The 22366-nt window shown below is 37.5% G+C and overlaps 9 protein-coding genes across 9 annotated transcripts in view; 3 read left to right on the forward strand and 6 right to left on the reverse strand.

Annotated features, from left to right (window-relative positions):
- The window catches only part of LOC100637622 (4-aminobutyrate aminotransferase, mitochondrial-like), a 2422-nt gene extending 728 nt beyond the window's left edge, over nt 1-1694 (reverse strand). Inside the window, exons 1-9 of the mRNA XM_011412149.2 lie at nt 1411-1694; nt 1284-1357; nt 1194-1223; nt 1017-1134; nt 686-909; nt 508-570; nt 386-449; nt 167-267; nt 6-68 (exon numbers count right to left, since the gene is read on the reverse strand). Coding sequence (XP_011410451.1) covers nt 6-68; nt 167-267; nt 386-449; nt 508-570; nt 686-909; nt 1017-1134; nt 1194-1223; nt 1284-1357; nt 1411-1534 — 861 coding nt within the window. The 5' untranslated portion in view covers nt 1535-1694. The remainder of the gene's footprint in view (nt 1-5; nt 69-166; nt 268-385; nt 450-507; nt 571-685; nt 910-1016; nt 1135-1193; nt 1224-1283; nt 1358-1410) is intronic.
- Nucleotides 1695-1766: 72 nt separating this feature from the next.
- LOC100637746 (E3 ubiquitin-protein ligase MGRN1-like) lies at nt 1767-5563 on the forward strand. Its single transcript, XM_019993664.1, has 13 exons — nt 1767-1941; nt 2008-2129; nt 2262-2350; nt 2411-2530; nt 2743-2860; nt 2906-2978; nt 3427-3590; nt 3674-3812; nt 3880-3927; nt 3980-4068; nt 4127-4223; nt 4819-4900; nt 5062-5563. Exons 1-13 carry the CDS (start codon nt 1857-1859, stop codon nt 5399-5401), a joined length of 1566 nt encoding a protein of 521 aa, XP_019849223.1. The 5' UTR covers nt 1767-1856; the 3' UTR covers nt 5402-5563.
- On the reverse strand, nt 5467-6726 carry LOC100637872 (uncharacterized protein C7orf62 homolog). The gene is made up of 8 exons (XM_003384490.3): nt 6618-6726; nt 6498-6570; nt 6236-6398; nt 6034-6178; nt 5910-5969; nt 5802-5865; nt 5658-5753; nt 5467-5599 (listed from the first exon to the last, which is right to left on the reverse strand). The coding sequence occupies exons 1-8, from the start codon at nt 6687-6689 to the stop codon at nt 5556-5558; spliced, it is 717 nt and encodes a 238-aa protein (XP_003384538.1). The 5' UTR covers nt 6690-6726; the 3' UTR covers nt 5467-5555.
- A 192-nt stretch (nt 6727-6918) lies between these two features.
- On the forward strand, nt 6919-8774 carry LOC100637996 (serine/threonine-protein kinase 19-like). The gene is made up of 7 exons (XM_019993669.1): nt 6919-7102; nt 7154-7299; nt 7347-7579; nt 7799-7908; nt 8072-8130; nt 8205-8290; nt 8477-8774. Exons 1-7 carry the CDS (start codon nt 7021-7023, stop codon nt 8517-8519), a joined length of 759 nt encoding a protein of 252 aa, XP_019849228.1. The 5' UTR covers nt 6919-7020; the 3' UTR covers nt 8520-8774.
- Nucleotides 8606-10395, reverse strand: LOC109580468 (uncharacterized). The gene is made up of 5 exons (XM_019993665.1): nt 10007-10395; nt 9839-9937; nt 9707-9784; nt 9550-9652; nt 8606-9495 (listed from the first exon to the last, which is right to left on the reverse strand). Exons 1-5 carry the CDS (start codon nt 10287-10289, stop codon nt 8769-8771), a joined length of 1290 nt encoding a protein of 429 aa, XP_019849224.1. The 5' UTR covers nt 10290-10395; the 3' UTR covers nt 8606-8768.
- A 108-nt stretch (nt 10396-10503) lies between these two features.
- LOC100638123 (inactive rhomboid protein 2-like) lies at nt 10504-15620 on the reverse strand. The gene is made up of 16 exons (XM_003384492.2): nt 15451-15620; nt 15221-15399; nt 14618-15045; nt 14395-14550; nt 14285-14326; nt 14141-14187; nt 14035-14099; nt 13819-13987; nt 13428-13614; nt 12585-12752; nt 12445-12533; nt 12158-12224; nt 11939-12100; nt 11793-11893; nt 11322-11475; nt 10504-11120 (listed from the first exon to the last, which is right to left on the reverse strand). Exons 1-16 carry the CDS (start codon nt 15576-15578, stop codon nt 10632-10634), a joined length of 2631 nt encoding a protein of 876 aa, XP_003384540.1. The 5' UTR covers nt 15579-15620; the 3' UTR covers nt 10504-10631.
- Nucleotides 15621-15654: 34 nt separating this feature from the next.
- Nucleotides 15655-18619, forward strand: LOC100638250 (galactokinase-like). Its single transcript, XM_011412152.2, has 7 exons — nt 15655-15876; nt 15930-16307; nt 16393-16511; nt 16564-16769; nt 16816-16984; nt 17038-17200; nt 18457-18619. Exons 1-7 carry the CDS (start codon nt 15700-15702, stop codon nt 18547-18549), a joined length of 1305 nt encoding a protein of 434 aa, XP_011410454.1. The 5' UTR covers nt 15655-15699; the 3' UTR covers nt 18550-18619.
- Nucleotides 18577-19936, reverse strand: LOC100633377 (uncharacterized). The gene is made up of 4 exons (XM_003384454.2): nt 19849-19936; nt 19720-19805; nt 19074-19202; nt 18577-18873 (listed from the first exon to the last, which is right to left on the reverse strand). Exons 1-4 carry the CDS (start codon nt 19874-19876, stop codon nt 18709-18711), a joined length of 408 nt encoding a protein of 135 aa, XP_003384502.1. The 5' UTR covers nt 19877-19936; the 3' UTR covers nt 18577-18708.
- A 377-nt stretch (nt 19937-20313) lies between these two features.
- LOC100633503 (uncharacterized) lies at nt 20314-21657 on the reverse strand. The gene is made up of 4 exons (XM_003384455.3): nt 21551-21657; nt 21377-21498; nt 20675-20803; nt 20314-20615 (listed from the first exon to the last, which is right to left on the reverse strand). The coding sequence occupies exons 1-4, from the start codon at nt 21594-21596 to the stop codon at nt 20469-20471; spliced, it is 444 nt and encodes a 147-aa protein (XP_003384503.1). The 5' UTR covers nt 21597-21657; the 3' UTR covers nt 20314-20468.
- Between the last annotated feature and the right edge of the window lie 709 nt (nt 21658-22366).

A 22366-nucleotide genomic window follows, 5' to 3' on the forward strand; every position in this document is an offset into this window, starting at 1 on the left:
TTGTGTATCAGGTCCTCTACTTCTTCTAGACATCTCTCCTCTTCAGCTTTGTTCTCTCTTGTAAATTCCTGTTAGTGTAATAAATACTAGTATTAGCAGGCCAATCGGCTAAGGCTATAGTATTGTTGTTGTTGTTACGATGTTAATTAATTGAGCAGCCACTCACTTCAAGAGGATATTTTAGTGTAGGAAAGGAGGCTACGGGTCCTTTGAAGACGGGTATGTCAACTTTGTTCATTGGTTTAGAGTTAGTTATAGACAGACAGCCTAAAAAATTATAACAGTAACATTAAAATACTAACGATAAAACATATAGTAAAACTAAAAATACTAACTATTATTGTTATAAAACAGAAAACAAACATGCATCACAGTCACAACTAACCCATAGTCCGTCCATGGAAGCTACCTTTAAAAGACAAAATACTGATATCAGGACAGCCTGGTGCCTATAAAACACAAAACAAAAGGAGACATTACAATATTGTATGCCAACTAAGCACTTACTTGATTGTTCCAAGCACTGTCCAACTCGGCTTGACCTATTGGTGCCCCTCCTCTTTTGTTTTTCTATAGAAGAAAGTTAAACAATGACACCCACCATGCATGTGTACACATTACATTAAAGAAAGTGGTATAATAACATATACATATTTATTACACAATATTTATCAATTAGACTTACCATATACCACATGAAAGCAAGCTTGAGCGCATTCTCATTAGAACAAGTGCCGCACATGAGCTGAACTAGATTATCCATTCCATTTGGTTTGACAGCTAAAAGAGACTTCTTTAGCATATTGAGATAATCGACTGATGGAGCATAACCAAGAGCTGGTCTGGATGAGATAAGAGTAGTGACATCAATTGATTTGACAGCTTCTAATACCGATGGATTATTATACCCTGTTGTAACATGGTAGTATGCATTGTGGTTATGAAAATAGTACAATAAAGAAGAAAGAGAATAAATGTTTTGTCATATGTATTCACTGTTTTGTGTTGTTGTTTACCTAACGGTAGACTCCCAACCTGCTGATAAACATCAAGAAGTACGTTGCCATCAGCATCTACCATGTAGTTTCCACACGACCTCTTGTAATCGACAAATGTTTGAATGGTGTTAGTTAACTGCATTAATAATCATAACACAGTACTGTTTAGACTAAAAGTGAAAGGTAAATACATACCTGAACTTCACCTAAATCTCTCAATCGTTCCTAAAATGAAACAATATAAATGACACTAAACTTCAAAAGAAATGAAATATTTTCTGTTACCATTGTTCTTGGGCCAGGCACAGTGCTGGTAAATACTTTGGGACAAGCATGTTCCCCATCAAGTTCATCAAGGTCTATATACATAATTAAATTCTAAGTTTCCTCACAAAATGCTATGTACACTAACATTTTTTGTTAAATACCGGACCTGCTTCCCTAGCTTTCTCTTGGAGGCTGGCAAAGGAGTTCAGGCGATGAAAAATGGCTGAAGATGGAGCTGAAATCGCAATCCTCCGTCCTCCTGATAGCATCTTTCTCTTCGGTGGTATTTGTCTTTGAATTGAACTTTGTATTGTGATCTCAAGTAATAAGAAGGGACGCTAGAAATTCTTGTTTCATCAGCACACCATTTACCGGTATGTGTATCCCGGCAGCGCAGACAAACAGGTTTGACGCCATTTTGGGAGTGTCGTAAACAACCTGGTTATTAATAGTTATAACCACGCCTTTGTGGGCGTGGTTTCTTATCAACCACGCCCATATAACCATAAACATTGCCTTGTATTTTCACTATTTTTTCTGTCAGTGTCAGTACAGTCATTAAGTTCTTAAGAAGACAAGAAGAGAGGAATAATGGGAGGAAGACTCTCCAGAAGGGTAGAAGTGTTCTCTCCAGAGGTGAACAGTAATCACCCGTACACCTACCCGCCCAGAGAAGGTACAGAAAGGCTTTGCCTTGAGCATACATGTAAATTCAATTTACTTCCTTTTCATACTCAAACAGGTCAGCAGTATTTCTCGAATCACTATCATTTGGGATCAAGGAAGTTTGAGACAGGTGATCCTGAGCATTTCTTGTTCAGTGATCTCAGTGATGTCAACTACATGACGAGCCCACCAGGAGCTGTTAGTAAAGAATAATAATAATAATAATCTCTATTTAGCTATTTTTGTTGTTGTTTTGGCTTTTCGTTTGGTTTTGCTCTCATTCCCCTCATCATGTTTTGTTCGTTGTACATAAACTCTCTCTCTTTCCAGTTTCCTTACAAGCAGCCAGCTAGAAAGAAACCAGTCGAGTGTCTTTCCTCTTTTCTAAACCTTCACAAAGAATCAGTGAAGCTAGTTAGGTAAGTACTTGTACCATTGACTAATGAGGTCCATTTCACTGGGGTTGGTGTGATTTATAGACCAGAAGGTGACTCCTCTCAATACACAATAGAGTTTCTTTTTGATTCTGACGTCCCATGCCAGATCAGTATATTTTTCTCATTGCTGGACGTATCGACAATGGAAGGATTGAGGCATGGGTATGTACATGTATGACAGACCACTTACACTATACATTGTAACTGATTAGACCTCTCGTTGACATTAATTCTGCCGTAGACATCTTTATCAAAACAACCCCATACAATGCGTGTGTGTGTGTGTACATTAACTAAATTACTTTTATTGTGTTTGTTTTCAGTTTCACTGATATTATTATCATTATTTTTTTCTTTTAATTGTGTGCATGTAGTCAGACGACTAGTGCCGTCACGAAAGTATCTCAGAGTTACGTGTACGATAAAGGACTCGAGCAAAATTTTAGCCAATTGTCTTTTGTTTTCAATCCATCAAGGTGGATGGAAGAGAAAGTAAGTTATAAGATCATACTCTTTTGTTATAATTCTCTTTTATAGCTAACGTATAATCCGGAAGAAGGACAGAATCTTTTCCCAGTGTCTATTTTACTGGAGACACAATCAACATCAGGTATGTACACGTACATGTACATGTACATGTACATGTACATGTACGGGGTGGGTGTGTTTGCTATGATTCCACATTGCTAGACTCTCTACTATTATGTATTTGGCATTGTGCTCAGCTTCATCTCAGGGAATTTTTAAAGTTAGGCCAAAGACCAAAGGCTATAGCCTTTAGTCTTTGTGCAAATTTTGTCAAAAATGGCTAAAAGAGAATTCTCCATTTTTATAATTTTTCTGATACATATACATGCCCTTATGTTGTGTAGAAGGTCTGAGCTTGTTTGATCAAATTTGGATTTTTATGAATTTTTAAATGTTGCTCCAAATCCTGTATGTGTCAGCTCATGAAGTATGCTTTTAGCTCGCTTAGCATCCTTTGTGGGAAACCCAGACATCAATGTTCCCACTAGAATGACTACAATACATATTATGACCTTGGTTCCTTTTCATAGATTCAGATTACCAGTCCCTCCTTACTCTTTGTAAGCTGGACAGGTCTGCCTCAAATCCCGACTCATTCACCATCAAAGTACTGAAACAGAAAGTACTCATCGACTCAATGGAATATTTGCTACATGACATATTCGGACTAGAGAATAAAGCTGTGCCTAAGAACGTAAGAGGGGGGCATGGCCACCACCCACTCACTTTAATTAATTCCTAACTAATTAATAACACATTATTTATTTTCTCGTTTAGGCTGAGGATGAAGATAGCGATGATGATGATTCTGATGATGATGATATAGAGTTTGGTGCTGAGTGTGTTATATGTTATACTGACGTACGTGATACAATACTTCTCCCATGCCGTCACTTCTGTATATGCTCATCTTGTGGTGAGTCAATGAAAAACAAGGGGCATTATTATTATTATTATTATTATTATTATTATTATTATTACAGCTGGTGATTTGAGGTATCAGGCAAGTAACTGTCCAATTTGTCGTTCACGTGAGTAAAAGTCAAAGGTTTTATTTTTTATATTGTGCTTCCTCTCTTTTAGCATTTCAAGCGTTGCTTCAAATACAAGCTTTACAGGAACTACCTCCTGATAATAAACCTGATGACGACGAAATAACTGATAATCCTGAAGTATGAAATTACTAGCTTTTTTTGAATTTACCCATCTCTTTTTCTTTTTTCCATTAAGTTGTATTCAGTTCCTGGGTACATGACAGTGTCACTGATGCAAGCTGTTAATGGCTATCCTCGTATTAAACGGAACAAAGACCACAGCACAGCCACAGGTTAGAAGAGGAAATGTACCTTTTATGCATCATTCATATACTAATGCCTACTAGTAATTATTAGTAGATTTCTGGCATTGCAATGCCTGTTGGCAAAACATTGCTAATTAATTCTGTGTGCGTTGTTTTTGGGTGTTCATGTGTGAATTTCCTTTCAATGTATCACATGACTGGCAGGCATTGCGTTGTAATATTTTACTATTTTGGGGGGAGGGAGTAAGAGAATCATTTATTGCCTTCAATATTGTATACTCCTCCTTGAACTTGATTTATTTGATTAGCATTACATGTATGGACATGTAGCTGAATGCCTCCAAAATGATTATAATCCTAAAAGAAGCCCAACTATAGTAAGCTAATTTTTGGCTCAAGACTTTGGCCTGATTTTTTAGCAACATTATAATTCATAAAAATTCAAATTTGGTTAGAATTTGCTCAAACATTCTATGCAACATACATGTAAGTGTGTGTATATGTTAAAAATAGAGAATTTTCTCCTTTTCAATTTTGGCAAAATTTGGCCTGAGATCATGTACATGTACTTTGGCTCGATTTTGGAGCGACTTTAAAAATTACATGCTTTCTCTTTATGCAGATGTTCCTTTGAGCACAGGAGATGAGGATGAGGAGGAAGAAGATGACATGAATACAAGAGAGGGTGCTTCACTACCAATTGGGTATGTTAAAATACTGGTAACCTCTGACCGGTCATTTTTTCAACTGATACAGAATGTTTGTTGTTCGTAGTATAATTTTGATTTAGTCAGTTACAATTGAAACATCTTTAATTTTTATAATACTCTCTGGTAGATCTTCTTTCTCTTTTCTTATCTCACAGCCTAACAGATACAGTGATTATACTGGAAGAGAATGGGATAAGCCTTGATACACACAGCCCCACAGGAGAAAAGGGAGTGGAAGCTATGCCAAAGGAAGAGACAGGCAATGATGAAGAAGGAGAAGTTGAAGGGACCTTTGAAACTGTCATTGAAATGAACGGTGAGACTAAAGGATTGAGAATCACTGCATCAATAGAAGATGACTCCAATCCTAACACTCCGGACCAATCTCTGAAAAGGAATTCCTCTAATTCAACAAGTCGCAGTGGAGGGAGCTCGTCACAGAATAGCATGGACTCCTTCAGCTCTCATGATGTACTGATATCACCAGATAAGTAACTGCATGGACTCTGTCTAACGTGTATCATTGTTATTATTATTATTATTATTATTAATGTCATTCGCTCATTTTAATCTTCTTGCTTGCTTGTAATTAGTATTATTATTATACTATTTTTGATTTTGCATATTAATTTTTTAAGAATGTCTAATTTCAATCATAAGGAAATAGTCTAACTGATAGCGGCCATACAAAATCTAAGAGAGAGATGAGAAAGTGAAGAATGTGCAATAGTAAATATAGCCTCATACTCACCACTTTCTAAAGCAACAAATAAAGGTGTGCAATATTGCTGGAGATACTGTGCCGGAGTGTCAAGCTCCTTATTACACACTAGATACTCTAAAATATCTGAAAAGGAATTAAGCAGCATTACATTGCATAAAGTTGAATTAATACCTTGCTGTATCAAGAGATTGGGCAGTTTCTCGGGTAAAATATCCAGTGTCCGCTTGAGCTCAATCTGCAGTAACAGTACTTATGAAGATGGAGCTGTAGGATACTGACCTGATGCAATTTACTAAGTTGACATCCTAATTGATACATCTTCTCTAAGCAAGTACTAACCTTAAAAAGATGGAAATAATATTGTTAAGTCACAATAATTTTTATTACAATCAGGGAAACTAACAGTCAGCTCTATAGCATCGTTGGTCTGATACACTTCACCTTTAGCAAGAGATGGTAAGTTTAGCTGTCTAGCACTCCACTGTGGATAGAACCTCTGCTCTAGACCAGAGGAGAAATTAAGCAAACGACTGTCACAGAGTAGAGCCCTGACAAAAGAGAATTGAGAATGTATAATTAGTATTACATTTTAATATCATGTATACTTTTGCTTTCCTAGCTCTCCAAGATCAGTAATGACAGTGTTCAGTAATTCCAGTGGAGCCTCAAGATAGTGTATTGCATGTTGTGGGTAAATTAGCAAGATACCAGTTGGGCCATCACCTTGATACTTCAAATGACAGTTTTTAAATATCTTTTCATAATGTCCTGTAAGACAATGAACAGGGATGACAAAGGGAATTAAATGTACACAGCAGAATATGTAAAATTAAAATTTGTTTACCCAGTAAACTGCTATTAGCATACTTTGTATATCTCTCTTATCCAGAATATCTGGGGAAAGTCTTGATACAACGACAATAGAATGAACGAGTTGCTTCTGTTAAGATACAGTAACATATTACATACAGCGTGCTATTATCTTACTCTATTAGCTACTCTCAGTTTCTCTAGTTTCTGGTCCAACATTGAAATCTTGCCTACAGTCTCGGTAGACATCTTTATTTTTCAGTTCCTATGGTAGCAACACATTGTGGGTGTGGTCTCAAGTAATCATGCATGATCATATAGATCATAGATAATGATCATAGCTAATGTGCATGATTTTATAGATTATGTATGGCCCAGCCATAGATATTAGTTTAGAGTATTTACTCTTTAAAATTTGGCCAAAGATCATCTATGGTTCACTAGGAGAATTTTTTTAAATTTTTATCTCAATAGTCAATTCACTAATTCTAATAATAAATTCAAAATAAAATGGCTGCCTTTCAAAATGGCCTTCTATGAAAACCCCTACATTAATGAAAAAGACTAAAGGAGGTTAAAAATGAAGCGTCGTTTCACTGCTGTTATCCCATCTCGTTCCATTGAAGAAAGAAGAACTAAAGCATTTAAGACCAACCCGACTGGTGAGAAAATAAGATGGTAATGAGAAATGTAGTAGATCAGATTTTGAACAGATACATCAGAGGTGATCCCATCAGACACAGAGGCTGCTATTTCTTACGTTAAAAGATTGTTTCCTGCTAGTTTAGGCCCTCCTATTGTCCTCCAACATCAACTCTACAGTCTCTTGGAAGACAAGACATCAGTTGATAAAGAAATAGTAAGTTATTTTAATCATAATAATTATTATTGTGTATTATTAATAAGATATCACTAAAAGATGATTGCAAGTTACGTATTATAAAACTGGAGACCTCGTCTGATGACTATGCACTAATATCACATGAGGACTACGTATCAACAGTTACTAGTTCATTAAGGAGTAGAAAAGGGGAACACCTGGTGGACAAAGCATTAGAGATTCTAATTGACTGTGTTGATGTAACAGTTAGTAAAGAGAAACTCACTAAAGACTTTAAGCTAACCGATAAAGACATTAGGTAATTGAAACAACAAATTATTGTAGTACTTGTACTGTAAGTAGTATTATTTAATTAGATGTTTATTATGCTTATCACATGTTTTTACTTCTACTCCCAACACACCATTCATGCTTTTGCCAGCAATCTAAACATTTTGCTTTCAAATTTTGAATTGCTACATGTACATCCCCCTGATATGCTTTCATAATAATGATACAATTTGTTTCTTTTTCACAGTTTACTAGTAATCAGCGGGGTATTGGTATTAAAGGAGATTGATGGGGAGAGTAGAGTATGGTGGTTCTCTCTTCCTGGGATAAGTAGCTTTAAGAAAGATTTTATCAAAGGTAAGCTGAGCATATTCATGACTGAACTCTTTCCTGTTGCATCAGCTTATACCATCATGTGTCTGATGGTATCTAAACTGTTTTTATAGTAGAATTTTGTTTTTGTGATTCATGTGAACATCATGTGTATTTTGATGCACACACACCACACCACTTGATATAGGAAGATCAGCAATTCTCCAGATAATGAAGAGATTAAAATATAAAGAGATATTGCAAAATGTGAGTTATTTTAAAAGGAACATTTAGCGCATTAGCTCCCTTTCTTTCTTTATATATTTTCTATGGTCTATTAGGATTTAGAGAAGAAGAAACTCTCAGGGACAGTCCTACCAATGGAATATTTTGTGTTAGACATTATTGGATCAGAAACTGTTGAAAGGTCACTCTCACTGTCTCACACACCATTCCAATGATACACATCATCGTTTCATACGACACATCATGTGCTGTAACATTAGTAGTTGTCATAATTATGCTCAATTCTCATACTCATGCCCATATATGGTAGCAAAAATTAATAAATTTGATTATCGCGTTGTGACCTTTTCCTTCCTTTTCTATGCAGCATTGACACTTCGTCTGGGCCATTGCTGCGTTTGCTCGAGTAAAGATAATCATTCTCTCTCTCTCCCTGACAAACAACAGCTGGAGCTCAATAACTTTAAATTATTTATTACTCCATTAATGAGAATCATTGACTAATGATACAAAGAACGAATTATTCATTATAGACAAACATACAATGGATAGAGTGACCTCTGCTGACAACACGGACTAGTTGTTCTTATGTGTATGTGATAAAAATTATATAATGTTGATAATAACAATAACAATTATCTCTATTTGAAAAATTAATCTTAAAATGTTCTTAGATCGTGCGCTACTTTACATTTCCCCCGGCACAGCTCACAGCATGACTGGAAGGGATCGTTGGGTACGTTCTTGGAAAATGGAAAAAGGAAGTCCCTAGGAGATTCTATAGCATACGCATGGCATGCACAGTTTGATGCTAGTGGATTCTTCTTTCCCTTATAAGGAAGTCCGTGGGAAGAGGAGCTATCAGTTCTCCAGTCTGGTGAGGATCGTGTTGAAGTGACTGTTGCGGTGAATCTTTCGTTTCTGCTGCTCCTATTAACTTTAGATCTGTGTGGTGCATTTATTGTTCGTATCTTGTAATGGGACCTTTTGAGTATTACGGGCGAGTGTTTAGGGTCACCAGGTTCGCTGGTCGGTGTGGCCTCACGACTGGAGCCACACGCAGTTCCATAGTCCGAGGTCACATCTACCACTACCATGTCGTCTTGTTCGTAGATTTCTATGGATTTTCCGTCACCCATGACTACCTCAGGAGACTCTTTTCTCCTCCTTCTTCTCTGGGTCAATCTCTCTTCTCTTGTAGAGGAAGAGCAAGAAGATGAAATGGGGGAATTAGAGGAGAGGGTGGGGGAAGGTGAGGGGGAGTTTTTAGACTTAGCATTGGCACTTTCTCTTTCTACATTGGCTCCTGTTGTGTTTTGCTCAATTCTTTGTTGTTCTTTCAGTTTGCGATAAACTTCCAATGCAACGTTTAAAGATTTGATCCATCTGAGAGGAAGGAAGGGTTTGTCATAAATATAGGAAAGGAGAGCTTATGATTACTTTTCACAGTGAGAGAGGGACTCTGCTTTCAAATCATATGTCTTATGGCCATTACAAGTATTGACATTAATAGAGAAGCAGCGTAAAGGATCATAGAGTGAAGCTATGGGGTAAAAGAGGTGTTGATATGGCAAGCATTCATAAGTTTATTACTTACCGGCTCTCATGTGGCCAGCATGAGAAAACCCTCTTTGTACACTGACAACTTCACTTAGTGAGATTTTCTCTTCAACATCTGCAAAACAGAGGCATTATGAGCATTTGCACAATTAGTAAACTCTTTCCATACTTGATGGGTCAATCCTAAGGAGGAGGGAGCATTCAACTTCAGAGAGACAGAGGTAACAAGCTGAGGGGATTCTGCCTGTGTAGGATATAAACTCGTCACCTATTTACAAAAGGGAGAGAGAAGAGACCGTTAACAAGGAGTGAGACAAGAAGAAATGTCTTTAATTACCTTCAATGAGGAGTTTCGAGGAGTCGTACTTGTACTTGCGACATCTTTGACAAATCCTGATTTTCCTTCCATTACCATTGGATATGACGCTACTACAGCGGGAGTGTATCTGGTAGCCACAGAAATGGCAGGTCTTCCTTCCTCCTGACATCCACCAGAAGAACCCAAAGCTTTCACGACAATAGTCACAACTGGAGCCAGAAGAGGGCAAGGAGGGCGGTGGGAATTGTCCTGAGAGCCACTCGCTTCCTTCCCATTCATCGCTACTCTTTCTCTTGGTCATACTGTATAAGGAGAGAGACTCAATGGAGGCTTTGAGTCTTTGGTATAAAAGGATTCACTCACTCCGGCTCCAGCTAGCATGCACGACGAAGCAACGTGTTCTGATCGTGGTGCTGTGGCTAGTACAAAACCTCATTTATACTCTTGCTATGCGTGGGCGTTACTTCAATATTATAATAATAATTGTGATAGGATATTCATAATCATTAATTTTCTTTTGATAAGAATAAAGAATAACTGAGAGCACAATAGACAATACTGATAATAAAATGACATAACTGATACTATGACAGATTGATTAATAAGCTGATACTAAAAAGTAAATCAAAAAGTCCACAAAGATTTAAATAAATATGTCACGAGACCGTATGTTCTGTCCAAAGTTAAGACAGAAAGTGCGCGTAAACGGAATGCAATTTAAGAACCTAAACCCATCCCATGTGTCCTGCTCCACATAAAAGATGAGGAAGAACAACAAATAAAGCAAGATTAGTACTGGTGTGCCAATAAATATAAATAAAATCTTGGACACTTGTATCCAATCCTTCCATGGATTGTATTCCCTCTTGTGTTTGTCTCTATAATATGCTAACTCAGCATCAAGAGGCTGGTAATATGGGACTAGTATTCCACTCCATAGCGTGCCAAATAGAAATCCTCCGAAATGAGCAAAATTATCAATAAAAGGAAAGAGACCGCAGCAGAGGAGAATGATAATGATGATTAGTAGTTTGAGGGCTTCTTTCCAAGGTTTAGTAAGACGGTGTGCCTGATACATAATGTATATAAGAAAGAATGAGATTATACCGAAAATTCCTCCAGCTGGACCAACCTAGAAAGAAATGAGAAAGAATAGCTAGAGCAAGAAATTAGCTAACTCAAACTTCTGGCATAGCATAGCATAGTGGCTTATGTAATGATTTTTTTTGGAGTGTAAACTGAAAATATTATCTTATACAAATTATTCAATGGCCATTAATGGAGTAAATAAACTCATTCCTAATCCTCCAGTAAAGCCCCCTCTTCCCTTTACCTCAGGGTTGTAGGGGACGAATACAGCACTGACAATATTCCCTCCTAGGCCACTCCCTAGATATATCAAAGACGTTCTCAGCCAGCCGAGATACTTCTCAACGTGACGGAGGACAAAGAAGTGAAAGGTAAGAGTGAAGACAAGATGAATGATCCTGTGAAACAAAAAGAGAGAAATTGGGATATGCTCTAGCTGTCTCGACTATCATATTGCAAACACACAGAGGATGTCATACATAATATTAAGCAAATATTACATATACAGTTCTAAGGCTTTTTCTTGAGCTGCCCACAATAAACACAGTACACATAGCTGGATTAACAAGACTAGTAACAACAGTGTAACGGAATCAGTAGAAGTTGTTATAAATTATGTCATGGGATCAACAGAACAGCTCAGCACTGTTACTACTGACAGGTATGCACATTCTCAGTCATGGACAATTAAAAATACTCCATCTCAGACACTTACCCAGCATGAAGGAAGAGAGAAGTAAGCAATCGATAGAACTGGTCAGGCACTTTAGGATAAACAAATGGCAGGAGACCACACAAATCACTTAGGCAGTCAACCTATGCAGCTACAAGTAATATAAGTTACCGTTTTGTTTACTTTACTTGTGAACATAAAAAAGCATCAGCATGAAACCTCCCATCTAAGAAGTCGCAGTGTTCAAGAGTAGTGATGAGACAGTGAGCTTGAATCCCGACACAACACGGGCGCCCAGTCAAGTTGCAGGAGAGGTGCTCCGAAGGACGAGTTTGAGACTCTTGACAAATCTGGAACGATTATTCGATAATGACTTTATTTATAATAATTGGCCCCTCTCTCCTTACCGGCCACTCTGTGATATTTTCCGACATCCATCTTGTATCATGTGAAGGATTAGGATTCAAACAACTCCTGCATAATATAAATAATAGTAATAGTAATACTAATAGAAATGATGCTATAATAACTAACACAAAGGCCTTTAAAAATCATTTATATAGCAGAGCATTTATTTATAGCTCACAACCTCTCTCTCTCTCTCACACACACACTGAGCTATCAAAACTAGCTATGTACACACGGAGGGAAAAATTCCATGGTAACTGCTATTCAAATGTTATTGACAGCTTACAATGGTGAAGTACCACACACGGCCCTGTCAGTAAACACAGTGGAGTCATTCAACTCTTGGTCAATGTAAACAAAGTCAGAAAATAACTCCTAAAAAAGAAATAGAAATGAGAGAGAGAGAATATAATTATCAAAAATTACCGGACACTGCTCACGAGATGTGACCTGAACACAGCCGGAGTTATCTAGCCTTACACAACAGCCGGAGCTATTAGCCTCCCTCCACCTATCAATATCCAACCCTCTTGCCAATTGTCTGTCATATCTCATGCATGGGCCGTATGTAGCCCCAAGCAATACTAGAGCACTCTATACATAATGAAATAAACTAGTGATAATATTATAGTAGTGTTTTATAACAAACTTAGCAACATCAGAACAGGTGAAACTGGGGGAGTCCCCTAGACTAAATTTTAAAATGCCTGTAACTTAATCAGACTAGGCTCAAGCCAGGGCTTCCCCACATAACATGCTAATTGAGCTAAATAGCATGAGCTGATAAGTACTACATTGTATAATTATAGTATAACAGTCCACACAAATGTTCTATACAACATTAGAACATGTATATGCATCAGAAAAAATTATAAAAATGAAGAATTCTCTCCTTGTCGTTTTTGACAAAATTTGGCCAAAGTCCCTGTAAAGGGTCTTTGGCCATATTTTGGAGCAACTTTAAAAATTCGTAAACAATTCAATTATGATTGGAATCCGCCTTAACTTTCTACACAACTTAAGGATGTGCATATGCATTAGAAAAAAATTATAAAAAAGAAGGAATCTCTCCTTGGCATTTTTGATGAAATTTGGCCAAGGACCATATAGTACAGGGTCTTTGGCCAGATTTCTGACTTTGACAATCCCCTGACAAGAGCCTGCATTAACATTATGCCAAAGTCCTGTGGGAAATCCTGGATCAAACTTTCTAAGACATCAATGCCCACACAATGACATCAATGCCCACACAATGACAGCAAAGTTTACCTGAGGGGGTCCACCCCAGACATTAGTTGAAATGTTCTTCTCTTCAACAGCAACAGCAAGATTGCTCTGCTGGACAAGAGCCCTCTCCGTCTTTAGATCGAAACCGTAAGGAGCAAATCCATAGACTGACAGACTGAATACAAGAATGAGTATATGGACTGTCATTAGCCAGTAGGCAAAGAAAGGACTGCAATGAGCAAAAAAGAACATGAGTGATAAAAATACCAAAAGTACATAATACCAAGAGTACATAAAGTACTCTTGATAATATCTAAAGGTATTAGTCTATGTACTTTTAATTAGGTATTGAACTTAGGAATTTTAAGGTATTTAGGTTCTCTTTTTAGGTTTTATGTACTCTTGATATTACTATAATCTGTAACTGGCTAACCGATGAAGTGAGGGCTGCTCCATTTCAGCTAATCTCTGGCGAGTGTCTGACTTCACGTTCTTATAGTTAAAGTTAAGTAGTCTCAGTGTGACTCCTCTCAGTGGACCTCGGTAGTGTTTGGCTTTCCTCTCACTTTGACGCAAGAGCTTCTTACGTCTCGGTTTGACTTCTATATAAATCACAAAAATAAATAAAATATAATTTTAAAAATTTGACCTTTAGGTATGTGGTCTAATGTATCATATTGTGGTGGGGGTTCATCTGGCACTTCAAACTTGCGCCTAATAAAATTGAAATGTGAGATTGCTGTTGCTATACTCACCTGGCAATTTGACCATCTGTCATTTCCCTGCCAAAGAGATTATCATCCTAAGGTAGAGTAAAGAGAGAGAGAGTGAGAAAGAGAGGAGAGAGGGAGAGGAGAGAGAGAAAGAGGGAGGGAATGAGAGACAAAAACATTCTTTACCTCAAACAAAACAAAATCAGGGCTCTTGGTGCTATCTTCCTTCTATAAAATAAGAAAAGATGTAACACATACCACACAAGCCTCTCTCCTTTCTCTTCTTTCCTCTCTACCTCATATTGTATCTTCTTCAATGCTATTCCTCCTCCATCAATATCACTCATTTCACCACTGTCCACTTCTTCAACATTAAGAAATGACTCCTGATGGGTCCACTGTCTCTCTGCAGCAGTTGCCTGACTTGGCTCTCCTTCTTCTGGCTCCTTCTTCTGCCAGAAATAGAAATAAGTGACATTTTCTTACTATTTATATTTTTCTCTAAAATAATGCTCTCACTTGTGTTGATAAGTACGACAAACTCATCAGAGCAATTTTAGCAATCTTCCATAGATCTGGTTTAGGCTCAATAATCTGGAGTTCCTCAGGCTCCGCCTCCAGTCTACCAGTTGGACGGGAGAGATAAGCTCTTCTCTGGAGCGTGGATGAGGCACCAGTGGCCAACGACACTCCCATAGTTGACCTAGTCGGAGCACTCAGGCTACGCTCAATACGAGAACTTCCCGTTGCTGTACTTGAGTCAGGGACAGGCTCACTAGTTTGGTATCTATAAGAAGGATCAATGGCTCTCATTGGTATTGATTCATGACCACCAGCTGAAGGAGGAGGTGGTGGAGTTGGTAGAGCAGGACCTTCAGCGGCGGTCTGGTGTTGGTCTGGTTTAACGCTTAACTGTCGCAGTAAGGAATGTGTCGTGACTGGTGCGACTATTAGAGAATAAAGAAATTATTAGTAGAGAAATAGTCAAAACAATATTATAGTTCCCAACCAATAAAAATAACATAACAAAATATGTACATGCAATATTCTACATATCAGTATCAGTATAATGTTAACTCTATTCATCTTTCCCTCTATACATGCATACATATTTGTCTTTACCAGTTTCATGAGGAACAATAGCTTCAACAAGTGACTTATCACAATCCAGTTGTGCCTCAGTACTCTTTAGTCTCTTCACTCTCTGCTCCATCTTAGCCACCACTATACTCCTCTGTACATGTTCCTGATGCTCTTGCGTTGACTGGGGGTGCTCTAAACCAACAAACTGAAGAGCTTGACTAAAGGAAGAAACATTATTGATGCAAATGTACATGTATATTAATTATCACCTCTTCACAACTCTCCTAATTGTGTCCCATTTGTTTTCATTTTTAGGTTGAGGAGGAGTAGGACTAGCTGGAGGGACAGGTCTGTCCTCTGGGATACTCTCTAATGTTGGTAATGCAGAAGTTGCCATCTTTTGCTGCGGTCAGCCAAGCAAGTGACAAAAGAGTTAAAAAACAAACACATTATTTAATAACTTAACCTTAATATAAAGTGACGCCATCTAACTAACTATAATATAGGCGTAGCTCAAAATGGCATCCAACGAGAAAGGTGTGGCTGGTGACAATCTTGAAAGCACGCTCCAGTATGCAAAGAAGGTATTTACTGAGAGGCTAGGAGGATCTCCGTCAGTAGTAGCGTATGCTCCAGGACGCGTTAATCTCATTGGAGAGCACACTGACTACAACAATGGCTGTGTTTTTCCTATGGTAAGGTCCTTAAATGCATCACGTGACACTTTACTCTAATCACGTGACTATAGGCACTCCAGAGGGTAACGGTTATAGTTGGTCGTCCGCTGTCCAGTGGAAAGGATTGTCGTATCATCACGACTGCATTCTCAGAGGACAATGATGTCACTTTCTCTCTCCCTCCTCCTCCAACAGATGAAGAGTATCAGGACAAGACCTCGAGGATGCCCCTCTCTTCTCCTTCTTGGACCCGCTATGTAAAGGGTGTGGTTGCTCTTCTCAGTAGAGGAGTCTCAGGGGGTGTGCCTCCATTTGAAGCAGTCATCAACTCGAGCGTACCTTTGGGTGGGGGCGTGTCTAGCTCAGCCTCTTTGGAACTGTCGGTTTGTTTGTTTGTGGAGGAGCTCTGTCGAAGAGTGGGTGTGGTCCTGCCGACCTTTACCAATCCGGTAAAATATAGTTATATTTTATATGTAATTACATTTACATGTACATTAATATTGCTAGATAGTCTTAATACTTTAGTCTTTATAGGAAAGAGCCTTATTATGCCAAAGAGCTGAGCACATGTATGCTCATTCTCCTTGTGGTATCATGGATCAGTTTGTGTGCATGATGGCAGAGAAAGATAAAGCACTCTTCATTGATTGCCAGTAATAATTAATCCTCATTTGTTCCACTCCTCATTATTATTTTATTTTCCAGACCCAATAACGATGGAACTTTCACTGCTGAGGGGGTTCCCCTTGATTTGGAGAAGGAGGGGCTTGTTGTCATGGTGACAAACACTAACGTCAAACACAATGTGGGTGGTGGAGAGTACGAGAAGAGGCGTGACCGTTGCTATGCCGCCTGCGATAAACTTGGAGTAAAGACACTGAGAGATGTTAAAAATTTGGAGGAGATTGAAAGTAAGCAAGTAAACCCTGAGCTCCTCTACTAACGTTGTGTGTTTAGAATTGAAGACTAGTCTCTCTGATCCTGTTCCTGATGGACCTACTGAGTACCAGTGTGCTGTGCATGTTGTGAGCGAGATACTCCGAACCATTGAGGCTAAAGAAGTATTGAAAGGAGGAAACTTCAGACATTTTGGAAAACTAATGAACGAGAGTCACGAATCACTAAAGTAACGAAGGGTTATAGTTGAAGCGTGATATCTACTTAATGTTGTTTGATTAGAAATGTTTACAAAGTGAGCTGCTTTGAGTTGGATTGTCTTGTTGAGCTGGCAAGGCAGGATGAGCGAGTTTATGGATCTCGTATGACTGGTGCTGGTTTTGGAGGTTGTACTGTCACTCTCCTCAAGAAAGAGGCTGTGACTGAGACCCAGAAAAGAATCCAGGTTAGTAGACACTGGCATAGTAGAAAAGCCTTATACATGTAACATGGTATTTCATCAAAAAAGCTACATGTACATGTAAGTGATTCCCAAGCAAGTTTTCAAAAAAAGGTTTAGGCTATGTAATAAATAGCCTTTGCTATTTTTGAGTTTTTAAAAATGCTCATAACTTGAAAATTATTTGTCGGAATCAGCTGAAACTTTCTACACAGCATAAGTACATCAATATATATCAGAAAATGTAATAAAAATTGGGGGGTGATTTTTTAGCCATTTTTTGGAAAAAACCATGGGCTATAGTACAGGGTATTTTTCAAAAATTGGCCGATTTTTAAAATGGCCGTAACTCGAAAAGTTTTAGTCAGAATCAGCTGAAACTTTCTACACAGCATAAGTACATCAATATATATCAGAAAATGTAATAAAAATTGGGGGGTGATTTTTTAGCCATTTTTTGGAAAAAACCATGGGCTATAGTACAGGGTATTTTTCAAAAATTGGCCAATTTTTAAAATGGCCGTAACTCGAAAAGTTTTAGTCAGAATCAGCTCAAACTTTCTACACAGCATAAGTACATCAATATATATCAGAAAATGTATTAAAAATTAGGGGTGATTTTTTAGCCATTTTTCAGAAAAAACCATGGGCTATATATAGTACAGGGTTTTTTCAAAAATTGCCGATTTTTTAAATGGCCGTAAGTCCAAAAGTTTTAGTCGGAATCAGCTCAAACTTTCTACACAGCATAAGTACATCAATATATATCAGAAAATGTATTAAAAATTAGGGGTGATTTTTTAGCCATTTTTTGGAAAAAACCATGGGCTATAGTACAGGGTATTTTTCAAAAATTGGCTGATTTTTAAAATGGCCGTAACTTGAAAAGTTTTAGTTGGAATCAGCTCACACTTTCTACACAGCATAAGTACATCAATATATATATCAGAAAATGTATTAAAACTTAGGGTGATTTTTGAGCCATTTTTCAGAAAAAAAACCATGGGCTATATAGTACAGGGTATTATTCAGAAATTAGCTGATTTAAAAAAATGGCCATTTTAGTTGGAATCAGCTTAAACTTTATACACAGCATAAGTACATCAATATGTATCAGAATCATTAGTAGTAGTAGTAGTAGTAGTATTGTTTTTGCCATTGTTGACCCTGTACTCTTGGTAATAGTAATAGTATATTGCCATGCCCATGATAATGAAGATGTGATAAAAGGTCACACCTCTTTTTTGTGTTTGCTCCTTTAGGAAGGATATGTTAACGAAAAAGGAGAAAAGATGAATGCAACCTTTTTCTTGGCCACCCCATCCTCTGGAGCAGGCATCATTAAAAACATCTAAACATTACTCTAAGAATGTAAAACGCTGTTTTTGTTTTTTTGAAATTTTAAACATTATTAATAACACAATAGCCATTATATCAATATAGTTGCACTAAAAGTAGACAAGACTCAAATATTAAAGCGGCAATGTTCAATTGAAAGTTTTTTATTGAATTATTTAGTCATCATCATCACTGCCAATAGTAATTGGTAGTACAATAGCCAGTATTATCAATACTAGCAGAAGAGTTCCAATTGATATAGAAACACGACTCAATATTCTTGTAGCCACTGCCTCCCCCCAAGCATTGCCAACATTCCCAGCAGCTACACTCTCCTTAGTCTAAAATAAAAAAATAATAATAATAAGAAGAAGGACAATATAATAATAGAACATGATGGGAATGTAAAGAAAAGGGACAGAAAGGAGAACTAATAGAATTATCATTAAGTTAAAAGAAGATAGAGTCAGGGGAGAATGCTGAAAAGTGTCCATTAGTAGAGCTGCATTACCCATAATGATACTAATTATTAATGTCCTACCTTATTAGCCATGTAGAGTGCAAGGAGACCCAGTGGGAAGAAGCAGATGACAGCTATGACAGCAAGATAGGTATAATCCGGTGGGGCAACAATTCTTCTCTGATATACAATAGGCTGAGCTTGATGGACCTGGAGATTAGATACGTGAGTTTACATCTTTTTTACACTTAATTTTTAAACTTCCTGCCAAAGACCACATGATGCTTTTTGTTGTGAAAGGCCATTTTCTGATACACATGCATGTACTTATTTTATTTAGAGAAATGACTATGAGATGTATGTGCGTATGAAAACTACTCCAGTTATCAAAACAATAAAAATATATTTTCTTTATCAATAGCTATTCATTTTCTGTGACCATGTATGGTAAAAGGGGCAATCAAGTCGAAAAGGCTCAAACATTGAAAACGCAAAAGGACTGTGTTTTTTCTCTCAATGCTCCATTGTTAAAAGGGAAAAACAGTAATTCTACATAACAAAGGTATATACATATCAATAATGACAGGATTTTTGACCAACTACAAGACTGATCTAACAGTGGAAGTCTAATTCTTCACAAACTAGCAGAGTCTAAAAGATATGGCTTTGAAGAAATTTTGAAATACGCCCATACTTCACACTATCTCTGGTTATTTATAGAACTCACAATAATCGTGTTTTGATGTGTTTGTTGAGGCGCTTGTTGATAATAAGGTGGAGGAGGCTGACCGTAATTACGAGGATCAGGTTGACCTGCATAGAAAGGAGATTTACTTCGTGTTTAATATTTAACTACCTTGAAGAAGCTTCTCTCTGTCAGCCATGATTTTTTGGCATAGATTTGTGATAAATAATATTACGTCATTATACCACGCCCAACATGCAAGGAATTTCAAGATCATGAACAAAGTTCCATGTTTCATGAACTTTTGGACTTTTGCTTGAACTTTTCATAATCTTAAATTTTTCATTAACTTTTCATGAACATTTCAATGTGATAGCACCACCCACATGCATAAGCCTATACATAATTAATTGGAATTTAAGCTGAGGGGTGAGACGAAGTTAATTTCCCCTGGGGTTATCCAGTCATGTCTATTGTGCATCCTCAGATAAGACTATACAACTTTGCTTTTAACTACTTACCTTGAAGAAGCTCAATGGTCTCCATGAGAGCTATGAGGGGGTGGGGCTGCCGTATGCATAATATTGCATGTGTTACGTATGCATTATGCATGAGTAGTGTTAATGAGAAAAGTAATACTGCTCATTGAATCTGAAATAGGATTGAAATCCCACAAGATTTAATATAAACAATAGTTATTTTTATTGCGAGGGGAAAACACTATAATAGATAGTCTTTAAAGTCAAAATAACACAATAATCCTTCATGTACACACACACAGGCAGGGAGGATTACAGACTCAGTGGTAGCACAATAGCTAGTATTATCAATGTCACTACGAAAATCCCAAAAGAGATGGAAATACGGCTTAGGACTCTGGCAGTGATGGCTTCACCCCAAGCACTATCAATATTACCTGCAGCTACACTGTCCTTTGACTACAAATTAAAAAAATAATAAAAAAAGAATAAATTAAACTAAGTGCAGTCTTCCTGACCTTGTTTGCCATGTACAATGCAAGGAGTCCAAGTGGAAAGAAGAAAATAGTCCCAATGATGGCATAGTAGGTATAATCAGGAGGAACTAGGACTCTCCTTTGATAGACCACTGGTTGAGCCTGATGCACCTGTCAGAAATGCATGGGATATCTAAATATAGTACTACTTGGTATGCATCACAGTTATTCTATATTAAGGAAGTACAGAATGGTAAAATAAACAGTCATATGACTACGACACTGTCACTTAGATAGTATTAATTAGGAAGTGGATGATATCATGAGTGATACTGATATTTATTTCTGTGAACTATGAACTTGGTATCAGGCCCGTAGCCAGGGGGGGTTCGGACGAACCCCCTGTTGTAGCTGCAAAAAAGTTTTAGATTAAAGGCTGAGATGCGTAAATTAAGACCACGCCTACAAACCACGCCCATTTTCGTCAAAATTTTCGCTGCGCGCTTCGCGCGCAGCAATTTCCGAACCCTCTATTTCAAGTTCCTGGCTACGGCCCTGGGTATAGTTTGTAAAATCCCTTCTACAAAAATATGATTAAAATTATTAGCAATGTACAGCACAATTAGACTACTGCACAATAATCATTTTGCTAGCCTGTAATGTATCACTGATGTAACTTAGTATCTAGACTAGTTACTATATATATATCATTCATAGTGAAGATTTGCACCCAAATGAGCTTACAAGTATTGTGTTGGCTTGAGAAGGAGGGACATTAGGAGGTGGTGGCTGCTGTCCAGGCCCTGGCTGGTAGTAAGGAGGAGGGGGAGCAGCTGGCTGGCTATAGGAAGGTGCTGGTGCTTGACCTAAATCAGTTTAACATACATAGTGAATGAGCTATTTCTCATTCTTTCTGACCTGCTCCAGAAAGAAGTCTACTTTTATCTTCGTTTTTATCCTCCATATCAAAAGCGTGGGCGATTTGACCTTTTGACGCATGCTTTCCGCTGGAATAGAACCAGATTCTATTCCAGGGGCGTTACTAGAATGCGGATCAGTGCGGATTGCTGCGGATCGTTCCGCACGCTGAACCAAGCACGTGAACGCGCGGAACGTGCACGGGCCTGTGCCTAGAATGCGGATCAACTCCCAAGAATTCAGAATATACACCATGATAACTTCCCGAGGATCAGTCCTCTTGTTCTTCTATTCCATTCAATTTTTATTTGTTGCAATGTTTAACTGTTTATAAAGTAAAAATAACTATTTTTAAATGTAATAATTTTAAACTTTGAATGTACGAGATTTCAGTAATGATATCAAAAGCCTTCAGTCATTGGTCATAGAATAGATTATACTGCATCTAAATCTAGTTGCAATGAAATGAGTTACAATCTGCATTGAAAACAAACATATAGTTGTAAAATTTAAACAATAAAAGTCGCCTCACAAATAACAATTATTTTCATTGTGTAAAATGATTATTATGATATTACCAAAAATATAAAATATTCTATTGGCCAAAAATTGCTACCACCCACTATATCATTTTTCCTCACAAAGATATTTTTATTTGCATTGGGATGCATGTACAAATATAGTTTTAAAAATGAGGTCTTTCAAGTTGTAGATTGCTGCATGCATGCTTCATATCAAGAGTACTGTATCTTGCTTAATTGCTTCATAGCTATGTCAGTAGTAAATCCGAAATTTGTCAGAATAGATACAACTCAG

This window comes from Amphimedon queenslandica, unplaced genomic scaffold, assembly GCF_000090795.2.
Source record: "Amphimedon queenslandica unplaced genomic scaffold, v1.1 AMPQUscaffold_13490, whole genome shotgun sequence".
Taxonomy (NCBI): Eukaryota; Metazoa; Porifera; class Demospongiae; order Haplosclerida; family Niphatidae; genus Amphimedon; species Amphimedon queenslandica.

Excerpts from the sequence above, each read along its gene's own strand:
- LOC100637746 (XM_019993664.1), top strand. The coding sequence starts at position 1,857 with ATGGGAGGAAGACTCTCCAGAAGGGTAGAAGTGTTCTCTCCAGAGGTG. Across the intron at positions 2,130-2,261 it reads TGACGAGCCCACCAGGAGCT|TTTCCTTACAAGCAGCCAGC; the intron begins GTTAGTAAAGAA and ends CTCTCTTTCCAG. Across the intron at positions 2,351-2,410 it reads GAATCAGTGAAGCTAGTTAG|ACCAGAAGGTGACTCCTCTC; the intron begins GTAAGTACTTGT and ends TGTGATTTATAG.
- LOC100637872 (XM_003384490.3), bottom strand. The coding sequence starts at position 6,689 with ATGTCTACCGAGACTGTAGGCAAGATTTCAATGTTGGACCAGAAACTA. Across the intron at positions 6,179-6,235 it reads GGAGAGCTAGGAAAGCAAAA|GGCTCTACTCTGTGACAGTC; the intron begins GTATACATGATA and ends CTCTTTTGTCAG. Across the intron at positions 5,866-5,909 it reads AACTTAGTAAATTGCATCAG|ATTGAGCTCAAGCGGACACT; the intron begins GTCAGTATCCTA and ends CTGTTACTGCAG.
- LOC100637996 (XM_019993669.1), top strand. The coding sequence starts at position 7,021 with ATGAAGCGTCGTTTCACTGCTGTTATCCCATCTCGTTCCATTGAAGAA. Across the intron at positions 7,300-7,346 it reads CATCAGTTGATAAAGAAATA|ATATCACTAAAAGATGATTG; the intron begins GTAAGTTATTTT and ends ATTATTAATAAG. Across the intron at positions 8,291-8,476 it reads GGATCAGAAACTGTTGAAAG|CATTGACACTTCGTCTGGGC; the intron begins GTCACTCTCACT and ends TTTTCTATGCAG.
- LOC109580468 (XM_019993665.1), bottom strand. The coding sequence starts at position 10,289 with ATGACCAAGAGAAAGAGTAGCGATGAATGGGAAGGAAGCGAGTGGCTC. Across the intron at positions 9,938-10,006 it reads CTCGAAACTCCTCATTGAAG|GTGACGAGTTTATATCCTAC; the intron begins GTAATTAAAGAC and ends TTTTGTAAATAG. Across the intron at positions 9,785-9,838 it reads CCTTAGGATTGACCCATCAA|ATGTTGAAGAGAAAATCTCA; the intron begins GTATGGAAAGAG and ends TCTGTTTTGCAG.
- LOC100638123 (XM_003384492.2), bottom strand. The coding sequence starts at position 15,578 with ATGGCAACTTCTGCATTACCAACATTAGAGAGTATCCCAGAGGACAGA. Across the intron at positions 15,046-15,220 it reads TATTGTTCCTCATGAAACTG|TCGCACCAGTCACGACACAT; the intron begins GTAAAGACAAAT and ends ATTCTCTAATAG. Across the intron at positions 14,188-14,284 it reads CTGATTTTGTTTTGTTTGAG|GATGATAATCTCTTTGGCAG; the intron begins GTAAAGAATGTT and ends ACTCTACCTTAG.
- LOC100638250 (XM_011412152.2), top strand. The coding sequence starts at position 15,700 with ATGGCATCCAACGAGAAAGGTGTGGCTGGTGACAATCTTGAAAGCACG. Across the intron at positions 16,512-16,563 it reads GCACTCTTCATTGATTGCCA|ACCCAATAACGATGGAACTT; the intron begins GTAATAATTAAT and ends TTTATTTTCCAG. Across the intron at positions 16,985-17,037 it reads GAGAGTCACGAATCACTAAA|AAATGTTTACAAAGTGAGCT; the intron begins GTAACGAAGGGT and ends TTGTTTGATTAG.
- LOC100633377 (XM_003384454.2), bottom strand. The coding sequence starts at position 19,876 with ATGGCTGACAGAGAGAAGCTTCTTCAAG. Across the intron at positions 19,806-19,848 it reads CAGAGAGAAGCTTCTTCAAG|GTCAACCTGATCCTCGTAAT; the intron begins GTAGTTAAATAT and ends CTTTCTATGCAG. Across the intron at positions 19,203-19,719 it reads CACATCAAAACACGATTATT|GTCCATCAAGCTCAGCCTAT; the intron begins GTGAGTTCTATA and ends TCTAATCTCCAG.
- LOC100633503 (XM_003384455.3), bottom strand. The coding sequence starts at position 21,596 with ATGGAGGATAAAAACGAAGATAAAAGTAGACTTCTTTCTGGAGCAG. Across the intron at positions 21,499-21,550 it reads TAGACTTCTTTCTGGAGCAG|GTCAAGCACCAGCACCTTCC; the intron begins GTCAGAAAGAAT and ends AAACTGATTTAG. Across the intron at positions 20,616-20,674 it reads CATTGTACATGGCAAACAAG|TCAAAGGACAGTGTAGCTGC; the intron begins GTCAGGAAGACT and ends TTTAATTTGTAG.